Source organism: Takifugu flavidus, chromosome 6 (assembly GCF_003711565.1).
Source record: "Takifugu flavidus isolate HTHZ2018 chromosome 6, ASM371156v2, whole genome shotgun sequence".
In the NCBI taxonomy this organism is placed as follows: Eukaryota; Metazoa; Chordata; class Actinopteri; order Tetraodontiformes; family Tetraodontidae; genus Takifugu; species Takifugu flavidus.
In genome coordinates, this window is record NC_079525.1 from 15,125,783 (window position 1) to 15,141,006 (window position 15,224).

General features: G+C 52.9%; 1 protein-coding gene across 2 annotated transcripts; it reads left to right on the forward strand.

Moving 5' to 3' along the window:
* Positions 1-14,926, forward strand: si:dkey-237i9.1 (SEC14-like protein 1). Of its 2 annotated transcripts, XM_057035637.1 has the most exons (17): positions 1-658; positions 2,135-2,224; positions 6,315-6,464; positions 6,538-6,669; positions 7,254-7,382; positions 7,850-8,111; positions 8,828-8,937; positions 9,165-9,354; positions 9,697-9,785; positions 9,878-9,948; positions 10,365-10,536; positions 10,713-10,847; positions 10,934-11,068; positions 11,708-11,959; positions 12,035-12,213; positions 12,671-12,697; positions 13,282-14,926. In XM_057035637.1, the coding sequence occupies exons 2-17, from the start codon at positions 2,162-2,164 to the stop codon at positions 13,385-13,387; spliced, it is 2,202 nt and encodes a 733-aa protein (XP_056891617.1). In that variant the 5' UTR covers positions 1-658; positions 2,135-2,161; the 3' UTR covers positions 13,388-14,926. The 2 variants fall into 2 exon arrangements, with proteins under 2 accessions (XP_056891617.1, XP_056891618.1); XM_057035638.1 differs by lacking the exon at positions 12,671-12,697 and having other exon boundaries at positions 5-658.
* The last annotated feature ends 298 nt before the right edge of the window (positions 14,927-15,224 follow it).

Consider the following 15,224-nt stretch of genomic DNA (forward strand, 5'->3'; position numbering starts at 1 on the left):
GATACCCTCTTTCTGCACCAGCTTTCACGTTAAACTGCTTTTAAATCAACATTCTCAACTGGGGTTTTTGGTATATTAACAAGAAACACGTTGTAATGTTGTAATAATTAGTTTATTATTAGTTAATTATTGGTTTTAATAATATTGTCCCAATAAAACCGCCGCACATCCAGCACCCAGGAGTCACAGGCGCGTTCCTCTGTTTTTTCCGGACTGAAGTGGAAGCTTGGGTTATTACCGACGTTATTACCGACGTTATTACCGACGTTGTTACTGACGTTGTTGCCGACGTGCGCACCAGCCGCGGGGAGGAGCGACCGTTCCAGCCGCAGGAAGAGGCGGCGGAGGGGAGCAGCCACAACCGGACCCAGTTCTGACGAGCTTCGCGGCTTCGCGGCGCTTCTTACCCGCAGCTGCGACCTTCCGCGTCGGGCTGTCCGGGAAGATTTATCGGCGACATTGTTGGGGGTTCCGGGCAGTTCCATCACCAGCTAGCGGAGCTAACTCGTTAGCTTCCTGTTCACTCTTACCCTTCATACCCGGCGAGGTGATCAACCGAGCAGAGGAATGGCAAGAGTTTACCCGGGGAGACTTGTCAGGAGAAACGACGAGTAACCGGAATAAACCAATAAAGTTTGTGTAGTTTTCCACATCTCTGGTAAGTTTCTGCTCGTTGCCTTTCATGACCAGCGCGCTAGCATTCGCGCTAGCTAGCCTCCGAGCTAACGCTGTTGTGTAAGCAAACCGTCTCAGTTTTAATTAACAGTGTTGATCAGGCACTTTGGTCGTGACACTGTGGTCACAACTGTCGCGTTTCTTCCATTAATGATCGAAATGTAACATTTTAAGCACCTTCTAGCTGCGCCCTGTTTAAACCCGACGATTCCCGACGACCTTAGAAGTAAAACCCGAGTTATCAAAGGCACGAGGGTGGGATTAAATGACGGATATTTGATCCAATGGATCACCGTTTACAGAAAGATCAGCTGTTATTGTGCGTTAACGGGACTTCTTGTTCTCATGTTTAGTCCACTGTTCCTGAGACATGACGGTAATAAACCACTGTTGTAACCAGTAGATCCTGGCTGTAGCCCCCAGTAGATCCTGGCTGTAGCCCCCAGTAGATCCTGGCTGTAGCCACCAGTAGATCATGGCTGTAGCCACCAGTAGATCCTGGCTGTAGCCCCCAGTAGATCCTGGCTGTAGCCCCCAGTAGATCCTGGCTGTAGCCCCCAGTAGATCCTGGCTGTAGCCACCAGTAGATCCTGGCTTTAGCCACCAGTAGATCCTGGCTGTAGCCCCCAGTAGATCATGGCTGTAGCCCCCAGTAGATCCTGGCTGTAGCCACCAGTAGATCCTGGCTGTAGCCAGGTTATTATTAGTCTGATCCCTCTGGAAATAGAGCGCAGCCCCCTCCCATCGTTGCACTGCAGGAATGACACACATGTGTGTGCACGTTCTACCTGAGAACATCACGTTCTCAGGTAGAACGTGATGTTCTGCCTGAGTTGCTGCTCCAACTTGTCCTCAGACCAGTTTGGTTTTCATCAACCAGTTCAACCAGCAGGTTGACACTCGCATGCTCTCCTTTTCTAAGCTAAGCAGAACTCTGGATGATGGGATCTGCTGTGTGGGAGCTGAGATCCCTCCTGGCTTTCCTCCTCAGTAGATCTCTGGAATTCTGAGTTTCTGTGAGAGCACACGGAGGCGGAGTGACTGGAAAAGCCCCAGTCCCAGTTGGATAACTGGGCAGCAGCAACAGATCCCTGATCTAGAGCAGCAGCAGCAGATCCCTGATCTAGAGCAGCAGCAGCAGATCCCTGATCTAGAGCAGCAGCAGCAGATCCCTGACCTAGAGCAGCTTACAACAGATCCCTGATCTAGAGCAGCAGCAACAGATCCCTGATCTAGAGCAGCAGCCAACAGATCCCTGATCTAGAGCAGCAGATCCCTGACCTAGAGCAGCTTACAACAGATCCCTGACCTAGAACAGCAGCCAACAGATCCCTGATCTAGAGCAGCAGATCCCTGACCTAGAGCAGCTTACGACAGATCCCTGATCCCTGATCCCAGATCCCTGATCCCAGATCCCTGATCCCTGATCCTCGCTGATCTCCTGTGTGTTTGCCTGCAGGTCGGGGCAGATCCTGGACCCGGCACCATGGTGCAGAAGTACCAGTCGCCTGTGCGCGTGTACAAGCAGCCCTTCGAGCTGGTGATGGCGGTAAGTGTCGGAGCTCTGATGCTGCTGGTTGGGGTCAGAGGTCAGAGGTCACTGAGGTCACAGCCTCATCGTGTTCGTATTCCCAGGTGGTCTCACCTGTACGTGTGTGACAAACACACTCTGCTGTTATCTCGTCTGTCTGGAGTGTGTGTGTGTGTGTGTGTGTGTGTGTGTGTGTGTGTGTGTGTGTGTGGTGTGTGTGTGTGTGTGCTGCTAGCCTCCCCTCTCCTTCCTCTTTAATCAGGAACCTCCCGTCCTTTGACTCCTCACTTCCTCCCACTGGTTCCCAGTAACATTCTTACTCACTGAAATGCCTGATGACTGACAGCAGCGGCTGTTTGTCAGCAACGCTTACGTGGCGTTGGCGTGTAGCAGCAGCAGCAGCGTGTAGCAGCAGCGGCGTGCAGCAGCAGCGGCGTGCAGCAGCAGCGGCGTGCAGCAGCAGCGGCGTGCAGCAGCAGCGGCGGCGGCTGAGCAGCAGCAGCAGCAGCAGCAACAGCAGCGGCGGCAGCGGCAGCACTGACCTGGTTATGCAACTGCTGAGCACAGCCAAAAAGGGGAATCAGTTAAAGATGTTTAACGCTGTTTAGAATTCCAGTAATGTAGAGTCATCTGTGGTTGGGGGGATGGGGGGGGGTGACCTTAGTGGGGGTGACCCTAGTGGGCGTGACCCTAGTGGGGGTGACCTTAGTGGGGGTGACCCTAGTGGGCGTGACCCTAGTGGGGGTGACCCTAGTGGGGGTGACCCTAGTGGGGGTGACCTTAGTGGGGGTGACCCTAGTGGGCGTGACCCTAGTGGGGGTGACCTTAGTGGGGGTGACCCTAGTGGGCGTGACCCTAGTGGGGGTGACCTTAGTGGGCGTGACCCTAGTGGGGGTGACCCTAGTGGGCGTGACCCTAGTGGGGGTGACCTTAGTGGGCGTGACCCTAGTGGGGGTGACCCTAGTGGGCATGACCCTAGTGGGGGTGACCTTAGTGGGGGTGACCCTAGTGGGCGTGACCCTAGTGGGGGTGACCCTAGTGGGGGTGACCCTAGTGGGCGTGACCCTAGTGGGCGTGACCCCGCAGGTGCGTCTGCTGCAGGTGCGCCTGAGCAGCCGGCCCTGGTGCATTCTGGGTACCGAGGCAGCGTGAACCACCCTGAACTCATCTGAGGGGTAGCGAGCGTCACTCAGGCCAGGAAGTGCAGTCTTTGTTTATTGATTCCGTTGCCATGGTAACCCCCTGTTGCTGCATCTGACTAACAGGAAATGATGACAGCGGTGTTGTTGTTTTCCAAGCGGCCCGGAGCTCCTCCCAACATGATCCGTGCTCCTGATCCAGGATCAGGAAGCTGACTGTAGCTCCCCTACTGCTTCCCTCCAGCAGGCTCTGATCCAAGGGGACGTGGATCAGAACCAGATAATCCCTGAGGTCCTGGCTGTGGAGCAGGACCCCCCTCAGATGATGGACTCTTGGACACACCACGGCGCTGGTTTGGTGTCCTCTCTAGTCTGGTTCAGTTCTGTTAACCTGCTCAAACGGGTTTCAGAACCTGGTCTCCAGTTTGTGGGCTGCCAAGCTCGGCTCTCTAAACTTGGATTCCTGCCGCCCCCCCTCCCCCTGCTGTGCTTGGATGAGATCCTGTCCCACTGTCCTGACCCAGTTAGGGCCCTCGTCTGGTTCAGGATGTTACGGCACCACTCCCTGGCTCAGAGGCACTGTGGTAGTCCCACTGTAGCTGGAGTCTGAGTGGGAACCAGTTGCTCACTGGCTGTGCTGGCCAACAGGTCGGCTTCTCAAACACCCCTTCGTTAACCCTCGTCAGTGCACGTACGACAGTGCACGTACGTCAGTGCACGTACGACAGTGCACGTACGTCAGTGCACGTACGACAGTGCACGTACGTCAGTGCACGTACGCCGCTGAATGGCAGATATTCTCAACATTGTTGCCATGCCAGTGGGGTTCTTGTATTACCATCATCTACCAATGAACCAGTGACCAGGACGGTTCTGAGGAGGTGGTGGCCCCCCTCCAGGGGCCGGGCCCAGGGCTCAGCTGCTGGCCCCCCCTCAGGGGGCCGGGCCCAGGGCTCAGCTGCTGGCCCCCCCTCCAGGGGCCAGGCCCAGGGCTCAGCTGCTGGCCCCCCCTCCAGGGGCCGGGCCCAGGGCTCCACTGTGACGCAGCTCTTCCAGCCGCCTCCATATTTCTCCTTGTTTGTTCTCCATCACGAGGCCCAGAGGCTTCCTGCTTATTCCCACATTTATCCACTCATTAGTCAGCTCAGGTGTGTCCGGACACGTAACCATGGAGACCGGGCCACCGTGTTTAGATAGTCTAATGCACGCAGCCACACAATGAATGTTGCCTGTGGTGGAGTTCCGAACGTTTGCTCGGTCTGGTTTTCTCTTCAGCCCATTAACGTCGGGATTAAAGCGGAATGTCGGAATAGTCCGATTACAGGAATAGGACTGCTTTAATAGTCAGATTACAGGAATATGACTGCTTTAATAGTCAGATTACAGGAATGTTACTGCTTTAATAGTCCGATTACAGGAATGTTACTGCTTTCATAGTCCGATTACAGGAATGTTACTGCTTTCATAGTCCGATTACAGGAATAGGACTGCTTTAATAGTCCGATTACAGGAATGTTACTGCTTTAATAGTCCGATTACAGGAATGTTACTGCTTTCACAGTCCGATTACAGGAATAGGACTGCTTTAATAGTCCGATTACAGGAATGTTACTGCTTTAATAGTCCGATTACAGGAATGTTACTGCTTTAATAGTCCGATTACAGGAATGTTACTGCTTTAATAGTCCGATTACAGGAATGTTACTGCTTTAATAGTCAGATTACAGGAATGTTACTGCTTTCATAGTCCGATTACAGGAATGTTACTGCTTTAATAGTCCGATTACAGGAATAGGACTGCTTAATAGTCCGATTACAGGAATACGACTGCTTTAATAGTCCGATTACAGGAATATGACTGCTAATTGACTAGGCTTCGTTTAAAAGCGGGTCCTGCTGTTACCTTTAATGGGGGGGGAGTGTTGCACAACCCCGGCCTGAGCTTCCTGTTGTGGACTTTGAAACAATGGCGGGTGGATTCGGGGCTGGAACGTGTGCTGTGCTGCTCGATCCGCTTCCACCTGAACTGTGGTGCTGTGGTGTGTGGTGCTGTGGTGCTGTGGTGTGTGGTGCTGTGGTGCTGTGGTGCTGTGGTGCTGTGGTGCTGTGGTGCTGTGGAAGCGGGTCACGTATGTGTTTCTGAGCCGTGTTTACGTCCAGTGCTGGAGCCGAGCCCAGCAGAGCCTTTATCCGATGTTCCAGAGCATCGGGGCAAAAAGCCGAGGTCAGCGTTCACCCATTCATTCAGTCCCATTCAGAGACCCTCAAACTGGTGCCAGGAGCTTCTCAGCGCTGCTTCCTGGATATCACTGGTCAGCACATTATCAGTCGCTTGTGTTGTCCCATGTTGGAAGGGCAGCACCTTTATCAATCAGGACCCAGTAATCAGGACCCAGTAATCAGGACCCAGTAATCAGGACCCAGTAATCAGGACCCAGTAATCAGGACCAGGTAATCAGGACCCAGTAATCAGGACCAGGTAATCAGGACGCCTGTACGTGAGGGAGCTCGTGGGGGTCTCTCCCGACAGCTCGCAGCACCTGATAACCCTAACCCTGACCCTGACCCTCTAACCCTCTAACCCTCTAACCCTCTAACCCTCTAACCCTCTAACCCTGACCCTGACCCTAACCCTGACCCTGACCCTGACCCTGGGAGGAGGAGACTTGTCTCCTTAAATGTGAGGCTGCTTTGCTCCTAACATGACTCCCACTCATTAACTGATGGGATGGGGGCATTTCTAGGACCCTGACGAGTGTGTTCCCCCAGGGCACCTTCTCAGGAACAGGGTGGTCCTGCAGAGGCCTGGGGGTGTGTGTTAGTTACCGTAGCAACCTGTCCAGTGTGAAGGTGTGGCTGCAGAGGGGCTTGTACCATGCTGTCTCCTGGTAACCACAGAGGAATAAACCTGCTCCCTGACCCTCTGTCCTGTCTGTCCTGTCCTGTCCTGTCTGTCCTGTCCCGTCCAGGCCTATGAGCGCAGGTTCCCCACCTGTCACCTCATCCCCATGTTCGTGGCGAGCGACGTGACCAACGAGGAGACCAGCGAGGACGGCTCCTCCCACAGAATCGAGCGCCGTTGCACTCTGGATGTGGACGCCCCCCGCCTGCTGAAACGGGTTCGTTTGATCCGGCCGTTCTCAGCTTCCGCTCATTCTGAGCAGCAACATGAGCCGTGTGCTGGGTTTGCAGATCGCAGGGGTGGACTACGTCTACTTCATCCAGAAGAACACGCTGGACCGGAGGGAGAGGACGCTGCACATCGAGTCACACAATGAGACCTTCTCCAACAGGGTCATCATCCACGAGACCTGCTGCTACTCGGTCAGTAGCAGCTAAAATGGTTTTAAACACACGTGTGTATTTATTTTACCCCTCTGAGTTCACCCATATGAGGATGGTCCAGTGGTTGCTAACCTGAACGTAGCCGCTAACCTGAACGTAGCCGCTAACCCTCTTCCTGGTTCCCTGTTCCTGCTGTCCTAACGGTGTAACTCTACCTCCAGAGCTTCACTCGTTGAAGAATGTGCTCTGTTAACGAGGTCAAGCACATTAGCCTCTAACCAACGAGCGTGCTAAAATTAAGCTACGCGGAAGCAGCACAGGCAGATCCCATGAAAGTGCTGCTATTTTGGTAGCTTATGGTCGAGGAGCTAAAATAACGGCAGCGTATTGGATATCTGCACGTTAGCGTTCACTTGTTTGGCTTCATAGAATTCAAAACTGACGTTATTGTAAATAGTTCTATAATAATGAGGATGAAGGATGAGCAGTGTGTTGCATGTGCTCGTGTGCACACACACACACACACACACAGCCATCCCATTTCCCCATGCTGGTTGTGTGTTTTCATGCTTCTACATGTGTGTGATGGAGGACTTCTGAGATGAACTCGTGTGTTCCTGCAGGTTCACCCAGAGAACGAGGAGTGGACCTGCTTCGAACAGAGCGCCAGCCTCGACATCAAGTCCTTCTTTGGCTTTGAGAGCACGGTGGAAAAGATCGCGATGAAGCAGTACGCCAGCAGCATCAAGAAGGTGCGTGCGTCCTGTCGTCGACCATGTCTGTGGGCTGAAGCCTCCTCATTAACATTCACCACACAATCCACTTATGAAACAACACAACTGTTGCAGCTGCCTGTAAATATGTAAAACTGACCAACAGTTAATAAACCTGTCTGTCTGGTAATAAGCAGCTTATTCTCACAGGGACATATTTTTGCCTACTTGATTATTGAAGATTAATTCTGTATGATTAGGAGACTTGTGGTTCTTCGTTCTATTGCTTATTATCAGGTAGATTTGTAGTTTTCTCCTTCCACACAGTGAAAAATGGTTTCCAGGACTTGATGCATTGTGGGATATCTTGACTCTCCTTTTGTGTCAGTAATACTGATGCAGAGCATTTAATGAGGATGAGGGAGTTCTTGCATGTGTTTCCATAAATGTTACAGTTTCCACTCCAAATCCTTCGCTGAAGTCTTTATTCTCAACGTTTTTAACAGGGAAAAGAAATCATTGAGTTTTACTTGAAGGAGCTTGAAGACGAAGGGATCGGCTACATTCCCCGCTGGACTCCCTCCTCCTCTCCACAGGCCGTTACCAGGCCAACCAGCCTCTCCACCAGCCCACCAGCACCCCCCAAACCTGCCACGATTCCAAGTGTCTCCGTCTGTCAGCCCAGTGAGAGCAAGGACAGCACAGCTCAGGACAGCGTTGTGGTCCAGGCCGACAGCCTCGCAGAAGTCCTGGCTGCTACTCCTGAAGGTGCGTTTAAAATTCACAGCAGCAGCAGCAGCAGCATCAGTAGTAGCAGCATTAGCATCAGCAGCAGTAGTAGCATCAGTAGCAGTAGCAGCTACAGTAGCATCAGTAGCAGCAGCAGCAGCAGCAGTAGCAGCAGCAGCAGCAGCTACAGTAGCAACAGTAGCAGCAGCAGCAGTAGTAGTAGCAGCAGCATTAGCATCAGCAGCAGTAGCAGCATCAGTAGCAGTAGCAGCAGCATTAGCATTAGCATCAGTAGCAGTAGCAGCAGCATTAGCATCAGTAGCAGCAGCAGCAGCAGTAGTAGTAGCAGCAGTAGCATCAGTAGCAGCAGCAGCATCAGTAGTAGTAGCAGCAGCATCAGTAGCAGCAGCAGCAGCAGGAGTAGTAGCAGCAGTAGCATCAGTAGCATCAGTAGCAGCAGCAGCATCAGTAGCAGCAGCAGCAGCAGTAGTAGCAGCAGCAGTAGCAGCAGTAGCAGCATTAGCATCAGTAGCAGCAGCAGTAGCAGTAGCAGCAGTAGCAGCAGTAGCAGCAGCAGTAGTAGTAGCAGCATTAGCATTAGCATCAGTAGCAGTAGCCCATGAGCCAGTCTGAGCTTGGCTCTCTGAAAACCCTGAAGCTGCGTCAGAGCCGCGTCTCTTCAGTCATCGCAGCTTCGGCCCTGAATCAAAACGATTGTTCAGAAGAAGTTTAGTCAGTTTTCTTCTGTCCTCCAGATAAACTGGATGCAGATTATATCAAACGTTACCTGGGTGACCTGACCCCCCTGCAGGAGAGCTGTCTGATCAGGCTCCGGAAATGGCTTCAGGAGACACACAAAGGAAAGGTGAGGTGCACGCACACGCACGCACACACACACACACACCACACACACACACACACACACACACCACACACACACACACACACGCACACACACACACACACTCACACACACACACACGCACGCGCACGCACGCACGCACTAATAACTGTATACATACAGTATATATTTATATATGTCTGTGTGTGTTTCTAAAGTTGCTAAAGCCAAATGCTCCCCTACCGCTCCAGATTCCTAAGGATGAGCACATCCTGCGGTTCCTCCGGGCCAGAGACTTTAACATGGACAAGGCGCGGGAGATCCTGTGTCAGTCTTTGACCTGGAGGAAGCAGCACCAGGTGGACTATCTCCTGGAGACCTGGAGCTCCCCCCAGGTCCTTCAGGACTACTACACTGGGGGCTGGCACCATCATGACAAAGGTTGGTAGCACACTACGGAGATCTCTGCTTATCTTTACTCTGAGGATCGAGTTACACACCCGTACACGTGTGCGTGCACGTGCACTTACCCTAAACACACTCACTGTAGCCTCAGCACCCTGCAGGCACTCGTCCTGCCGGGCTCAGCCTGAAATAAACATGCGTTTCATCGTCAGACTTGTCATTTAAACTGTAGCTTGGCAGGCACAGACCATAATATCAGTCCTCACAGCCTCTGCAGCTCGTATGCTACGTATGCTACGTATGCTAGCTCCACCAAGCCTCCCAAGAATGTAAACGGTGTGAAAGCTGGTGTAAATGTTCCTCTTGTCGTCGCTGTAGATGGTCGTCCGTTGTACATCCTGCGGTTGGGCCACATGGACACCAAAGGGCTGGTCCGCGCTCTGGGGGAGGAGTCTCTGCTCAGACACGTAGGTGACACCTGTGCTACTCAGCGAGCTCAGGTCAGAACAGATGCTGAACACCTTAAAGCCGCTGAGCTCCTGTGTTTATGCCGTTAAAGGTTTTATCCATTAACGAGGAGGGTCTGCGGCGCTGTGAGGAGAACACCAAGGTGTTTGGACAACCCATCAGGTACAGCAGAACAGCGCCCCCTAGTGGGGATGTCCCGCTCCCACTTATTATTGCTGTTATTACTATAACACAGCAAAAACATCAATATAGTAACACTGATATCTTTCAGCTGAAGGTAGATGTAGGGAGGAGTAGCTCTCACTTTAGGTTTCAGGTGTAGTTAGTTAAATTAGGCTTTGTCTCATGCTGTGAGGGCTCAAGACTGGAAGACAAGGACACGGCTGTCTCTGAGCCGGGGGGGATCAGAGCCAGACAGGAAGACGTGTCACCTGTAGGTGTTGCATCACAACAGCAGCAGGATTAGCCGGCGTTGTTCATGGCCTAAGCTTCCCGGGAGGATCATCGGTGCTTAGTAGCTGTAGCGAGTCTTCTGGAGGTGTTTGCCACTCAGTAAATCCTCCTTCCCCCGTCTGTAGCTGCTGGACGTGTCTGGTGGATCTGGAGGGGCTCAACATGCGTCACCTGTGGCGACCGGGGGTCAAAGCACTGCTGAGGATTATTGAAGTGGTGGAGGCCAACTACCCCGAGACCCTGGGGCGGCTGCTGATCTTAAGAGCTCCCAGAGTGTTCCCTGTGCTCTGGACACTGGTGAGGGGCAGGAACTCCTGAAAGGCTTCTCCACTCATGTCAGCCATGTGTTCAAAGATGGGACTGATCACAAGGAACTCCCTCATATGAAGTCTCTGCTCATAAAGTCCAGGCCATAAAGTCTTTATTTCACTCTGAATGTCGTGTTTTGCTGTAATATACGTCATAATTCACAGGTCAGCCCATTTATCGATGAAAACACACGCAAGAAGTTCCTCATCTATGCAGGCAATGACTACCAGGGTCCTGGAGGCCTGGTGGACTATATAGACAAGGAGGTCATCCCTGATTTCCTGGGAGGAGAGTGTATGGTGAGGTTCTGCACATCTGGGCTGGTGGACGTCACCTTTAGGAGCCAGGAACATGCTGTGTGTGTGTGTGTGTGTGTGTGTCACAGTGTGAAGTGCCAGAAGGGGGTCTTGTTCCCAAGTCCATGTACCGCACCCCAGAGGAGCTGGAGAACGAAGACATCCGTCTGTGGACTGAGACCATCTACCAAAGCGCCAGTGTCTTCAAGGGAGCTCCGCACGAGGTGAGGTTAACCCTTAACCCTAACCCCCCCTAACCCTCTAACCCTCTAACCCTAACCCTAACCCTTAACCCTAACCCCCCCAACCCCCCCTAACCCTAACCCTTAACCCTAACCCTAACCCTTAACCCTAACCCCCCCTAACCCTCTAACCCTAACCCTCTAACCCCCTAACCCTTAACCCTAACCCCCCCTAACCCCCCCTAACCCTAACCCTCTAACCCTCTAACCCTCTAACCCTTAACCCTGACCCCCCCTAACCCTAACCCCCCCTAACCCTTTCAACCATAACCAGAAACAACGCCACTGTTAGAGAAACTCGATGACCATGCTGATCCAAGCTTGACCTTTATCAACCTTGACCTTATCAAACTGTTGTCCCCTTTTAAATAAACCAAAGATAAAAAGTGTTATTCTTGGATAACAGCGACACCTTGTGGCCGATCAGTAGCATGAAACATGTGTAACCAGATCAAATAGTTCTTTTAACATCTGGTTACTGAGTCTTCAACTCATCTGGCCCCAGTTTAGGGGTGATGGAGCTAGCAGCACTGCTGCGCTCACGCCATGATGCTAACAGGTCATTTTAAAGCCCCCCCCCCCCCCCCCCGGTAACGTCCCCTCCTGTTCTCCTTCACTCAGGTGCTGATCGAGATCATTGACGCCTCCTCCGTCATCACCTGGGACTTTGACATATGCAAAGGCGACGTTGTGTTCCACATCTATCACTCCAAGCGCGCCCCCCAGCTCCCCCGTAAGGATCCTCTGGGGGCGCACGGCATCACCTCCCCGGGGGTCAACAACGTCCAGCTCATCGACAAGTCCTGGACGCTGGGGCAGGACTACAGCATGGTGGAGTCGCCCCTCACCTGCAAGGAGGGCGAGAGTGTGCAGGTGAGCGCCGTAAAGTGCCGACCCACCATGGTGGCGCCCTCGTCCTCACCCCCCCCCCCACCCGCCTCTCCCCAGGGGTCCCACATCACACGCTGGCCGGGCTTCTACATCCTCCAGTGGAGGTTCCACAACATGCCGGCGTGCGCGGCCACCAACCTGCCGCGGATGGACGACGTGCTGGCCACCCTGCAGGTGTCCTCACACAAGTGTAAGGTCATGTTCTACACGGAGGTGCTGGGCTCCGAGGACTTCAGGTCAGTGCCTCTGTCCCCCCCATCAGCAGACCTCACACTGGAGGCTTATTGGGCCACTTTTGCAACATGTTTCAGCCTCCACTGCTCCTCTCAGCTCCTCTCTGCTCCTCTTGCTCCTCTCTGCTCCTCTCTGCTCCTCTCTCAGCTCCTCTCTCAGCTCCTCTCTCTGCTCCTCTCAGCTCCTCTCTGCTCCTCTCAGCTCCTCTCTGCTCCTCTCTGCTCCTCTCAGCTCCTCTCTCACCCTCCACAGTGGAATAAACTCTTTTATTTTGAAGTGTGAGATTTCAAATGAGGACGTTTCCCTCCCCTGGAGACGACTTTAATCAAGCTGTTTCTTTTTCGATCCTCTTGAATTGCTCCCAACCCGCTGGCCCTCCTCCTCCTGCTCCTCCTCCTCCTCCTCCTCCTCCTCCTGCTCCTCCTCCTCCTCCTCCTGCTTTGTCTTCCTCCTGTGAAGAACGGCTTGCTGTGATGTGCAGAGTCTGTAAGTGGCTCCTCGTCTCTCTGGTAGCAGTAGCTCATCGCCGTGCTGCTGGTCTGACCCCCCCGCCCCCCCCGCTGCTGCTGGTCCGACCCCCCCGCTGCTGCTGGTCCGACCCCCCCGCCCCCCCCGCTGCTGCTGGTCCGCCCCCTGCTGCTGCTGGTCCGACCCCCCCCCCCCCCCGCTGCTGCTGGTCCGCCCCCCCGCTGCTGCTGGTCCGACCCCCCCGCCCCCCCACTGCTGCACTCACACCTCCCACGCAGCAGCGGCTCCTTCGCTTGGTTCAGGGCCTAAAAAGGTCGTTGGTGACTGAGACTGAGACTAACTGAGCTGCTCTGCTGCCTGCATGACTAATGCACACACACACACACACACACACACCACACACACACACACACACACACTCATAAGTGGTGTCTTTGGGTCCACACACCTGTAGCTCTGATCCAAACAGCAGTGGTCACCTGATCAGAGGCACCTTGGCATGATCCTTCTGCTTCCTGACCGGCTGCTTGTGTGATGTGGTGTCCGTTCTGCTGCGTGACCTTTGACCTCACAGGGCTCTGATGTCGTGTCTCCCACCTCAGGGGTTCCATGACCAGCCTGGAGTCCAGCCACAGCGGCTTCTCCCAGCTCAGCGCCGCCACCATTTCTTCCAACCAGTCCCAGTCCAGCTCCATGATCTCCAGGTAGGAGGGGGCAGCTGTGGGCTGGAGACGCTCCCCCCTCCCTCCGCCCTCCTCTTCACCCCCCCAGACCTTTGCACAGCCAGTCTGGTGGAGCTGGAGCACGCTTGCACAAACCGGATCCAAGAATTAAAAAAGATGAAACGACGTGAGTGCACACATCAAAGGGCTGACTTTTGCACAAAGTTGATATCTTTCCTGCCCCCAGCGCCCGTGCCGGGGGCAGTTGGAGCGGAATGTTGGGGCGGGGGCTCGTGCAGGGGGGCGCGGTCCTCTGGAAGCAATACTCTCCCCCTGGAAGCGGCGCTCCGGATCAAGCCACTGGAGAAGCTGTTACAAATATGCACCACCTCTGCACCTCCATGCGTACTGAGACCAGCCCTCGTTGCTCCACGTGCTCTCACACCCGCACGTGCACAGACACAAGGCGCTCGCTACGTTACTTAGCACTTTGTTACTCCTGAACTCTCTATAGGTCAATTCTCTGTCACTGTAGACGTATTTTATTCCGAGCGGAGAGCCGAGAGCGTCCGATCTTTCCCGAGGGCTTTCTGAAAAAAGCAATAACATATGACTTTGAATTTGTATTGTGAATCTCTTATTTATCACGTGCGCGGCCACGGTGCTGACTGCAGGGGAACTGAGCCAATCAGCAGCTAACTCTGTGGCGACCACAGCGGCGCTGGTGGGTTCTGACTCTGGGACGGGCCGGTACCGGCGGCGCCGCCATGGTTGTTGGCTCCGGCACGTTTGTAGCTCAGCCATGTATTCAGGACGAATGTTAGCGTAGCCACTTATCATTGGACACTAGCGTGAGCGTTACCTGAGCGGTGAGTGGGTTTATTCAAGAAACATGTTAAGATTTAGCCTTTTAAGAGTCACGTGTCAATAAATACCATTTTAGCCTTTTGTAAGCATCATTTAACAACATGAACGATTGTCAGATGAACCGGGGAACATTTCATACTGCAGCTTTCATGCGACGGTTAATACGATCGGAATCGTTCATGTTTTCACAGTAAAAATGAAACTCGGACTTTACTAACCCTGGATTTTGTGTCACGAATGGTTTTTTTAACAAGTTTAGTTGAGCGTGCTTGCTTTGTGTGATTAGCTGCAATGATCGTGGAGGTTTTCCTGTGAAGGTGTGAACCCGCCGGCCCTCCTGGCAGCTGATTCTGCATTTAAGGACTTTTCCCCAGGTCTTGATGATGGAACATCACGTCAGCTCCTCCATCATGTCTCATTCTGTCCAGTTTAGGAAGCAGACACACATCACTCTGACATCTACTTCCGCTTAAATCCAGCAACTGTAACTGTGAGAAAACGTCCCTGTTTTGCTATGCGATGGCATTTCCTGGGGTTTGTACAGTTTTCACCGGGATCCCAAGACAAACGAGGGCTACAACTGTTTGTATTCACCTGCTTCATTGTTACATATCTTTAACTCCAACTAAGAAAATATGTAAAACTACATGTTTGAATTAAAGAGGCTCTGGCGCCTTTTCGTTCTCAGAAAACATTAAACTTGAACTATGACAAAACACATTTGCATTGTTATTTAACCGTCTTTGTGCTTGTTTGTAGCAGCGGTAACGGAAGAACACAATGTTCTGGATCAGAACTCAGTTCCATTTATACTCTAAATCCACCATCTGCAAAAGTAAATGCGTGAATTTGACATTAAAATAAATTTGAATAACTCTTGATGGCGGCCAGCCTTGGTTGCATGTGAACTAATAACGGAAAGAATAAAGATCCAATCACCTTTGGGTCAGAAATTCCGCGCTGTGTAATTACCGCCAGTGGCCGCCTGGTGGCAGCAGACACGTAGTTCTGTTCCA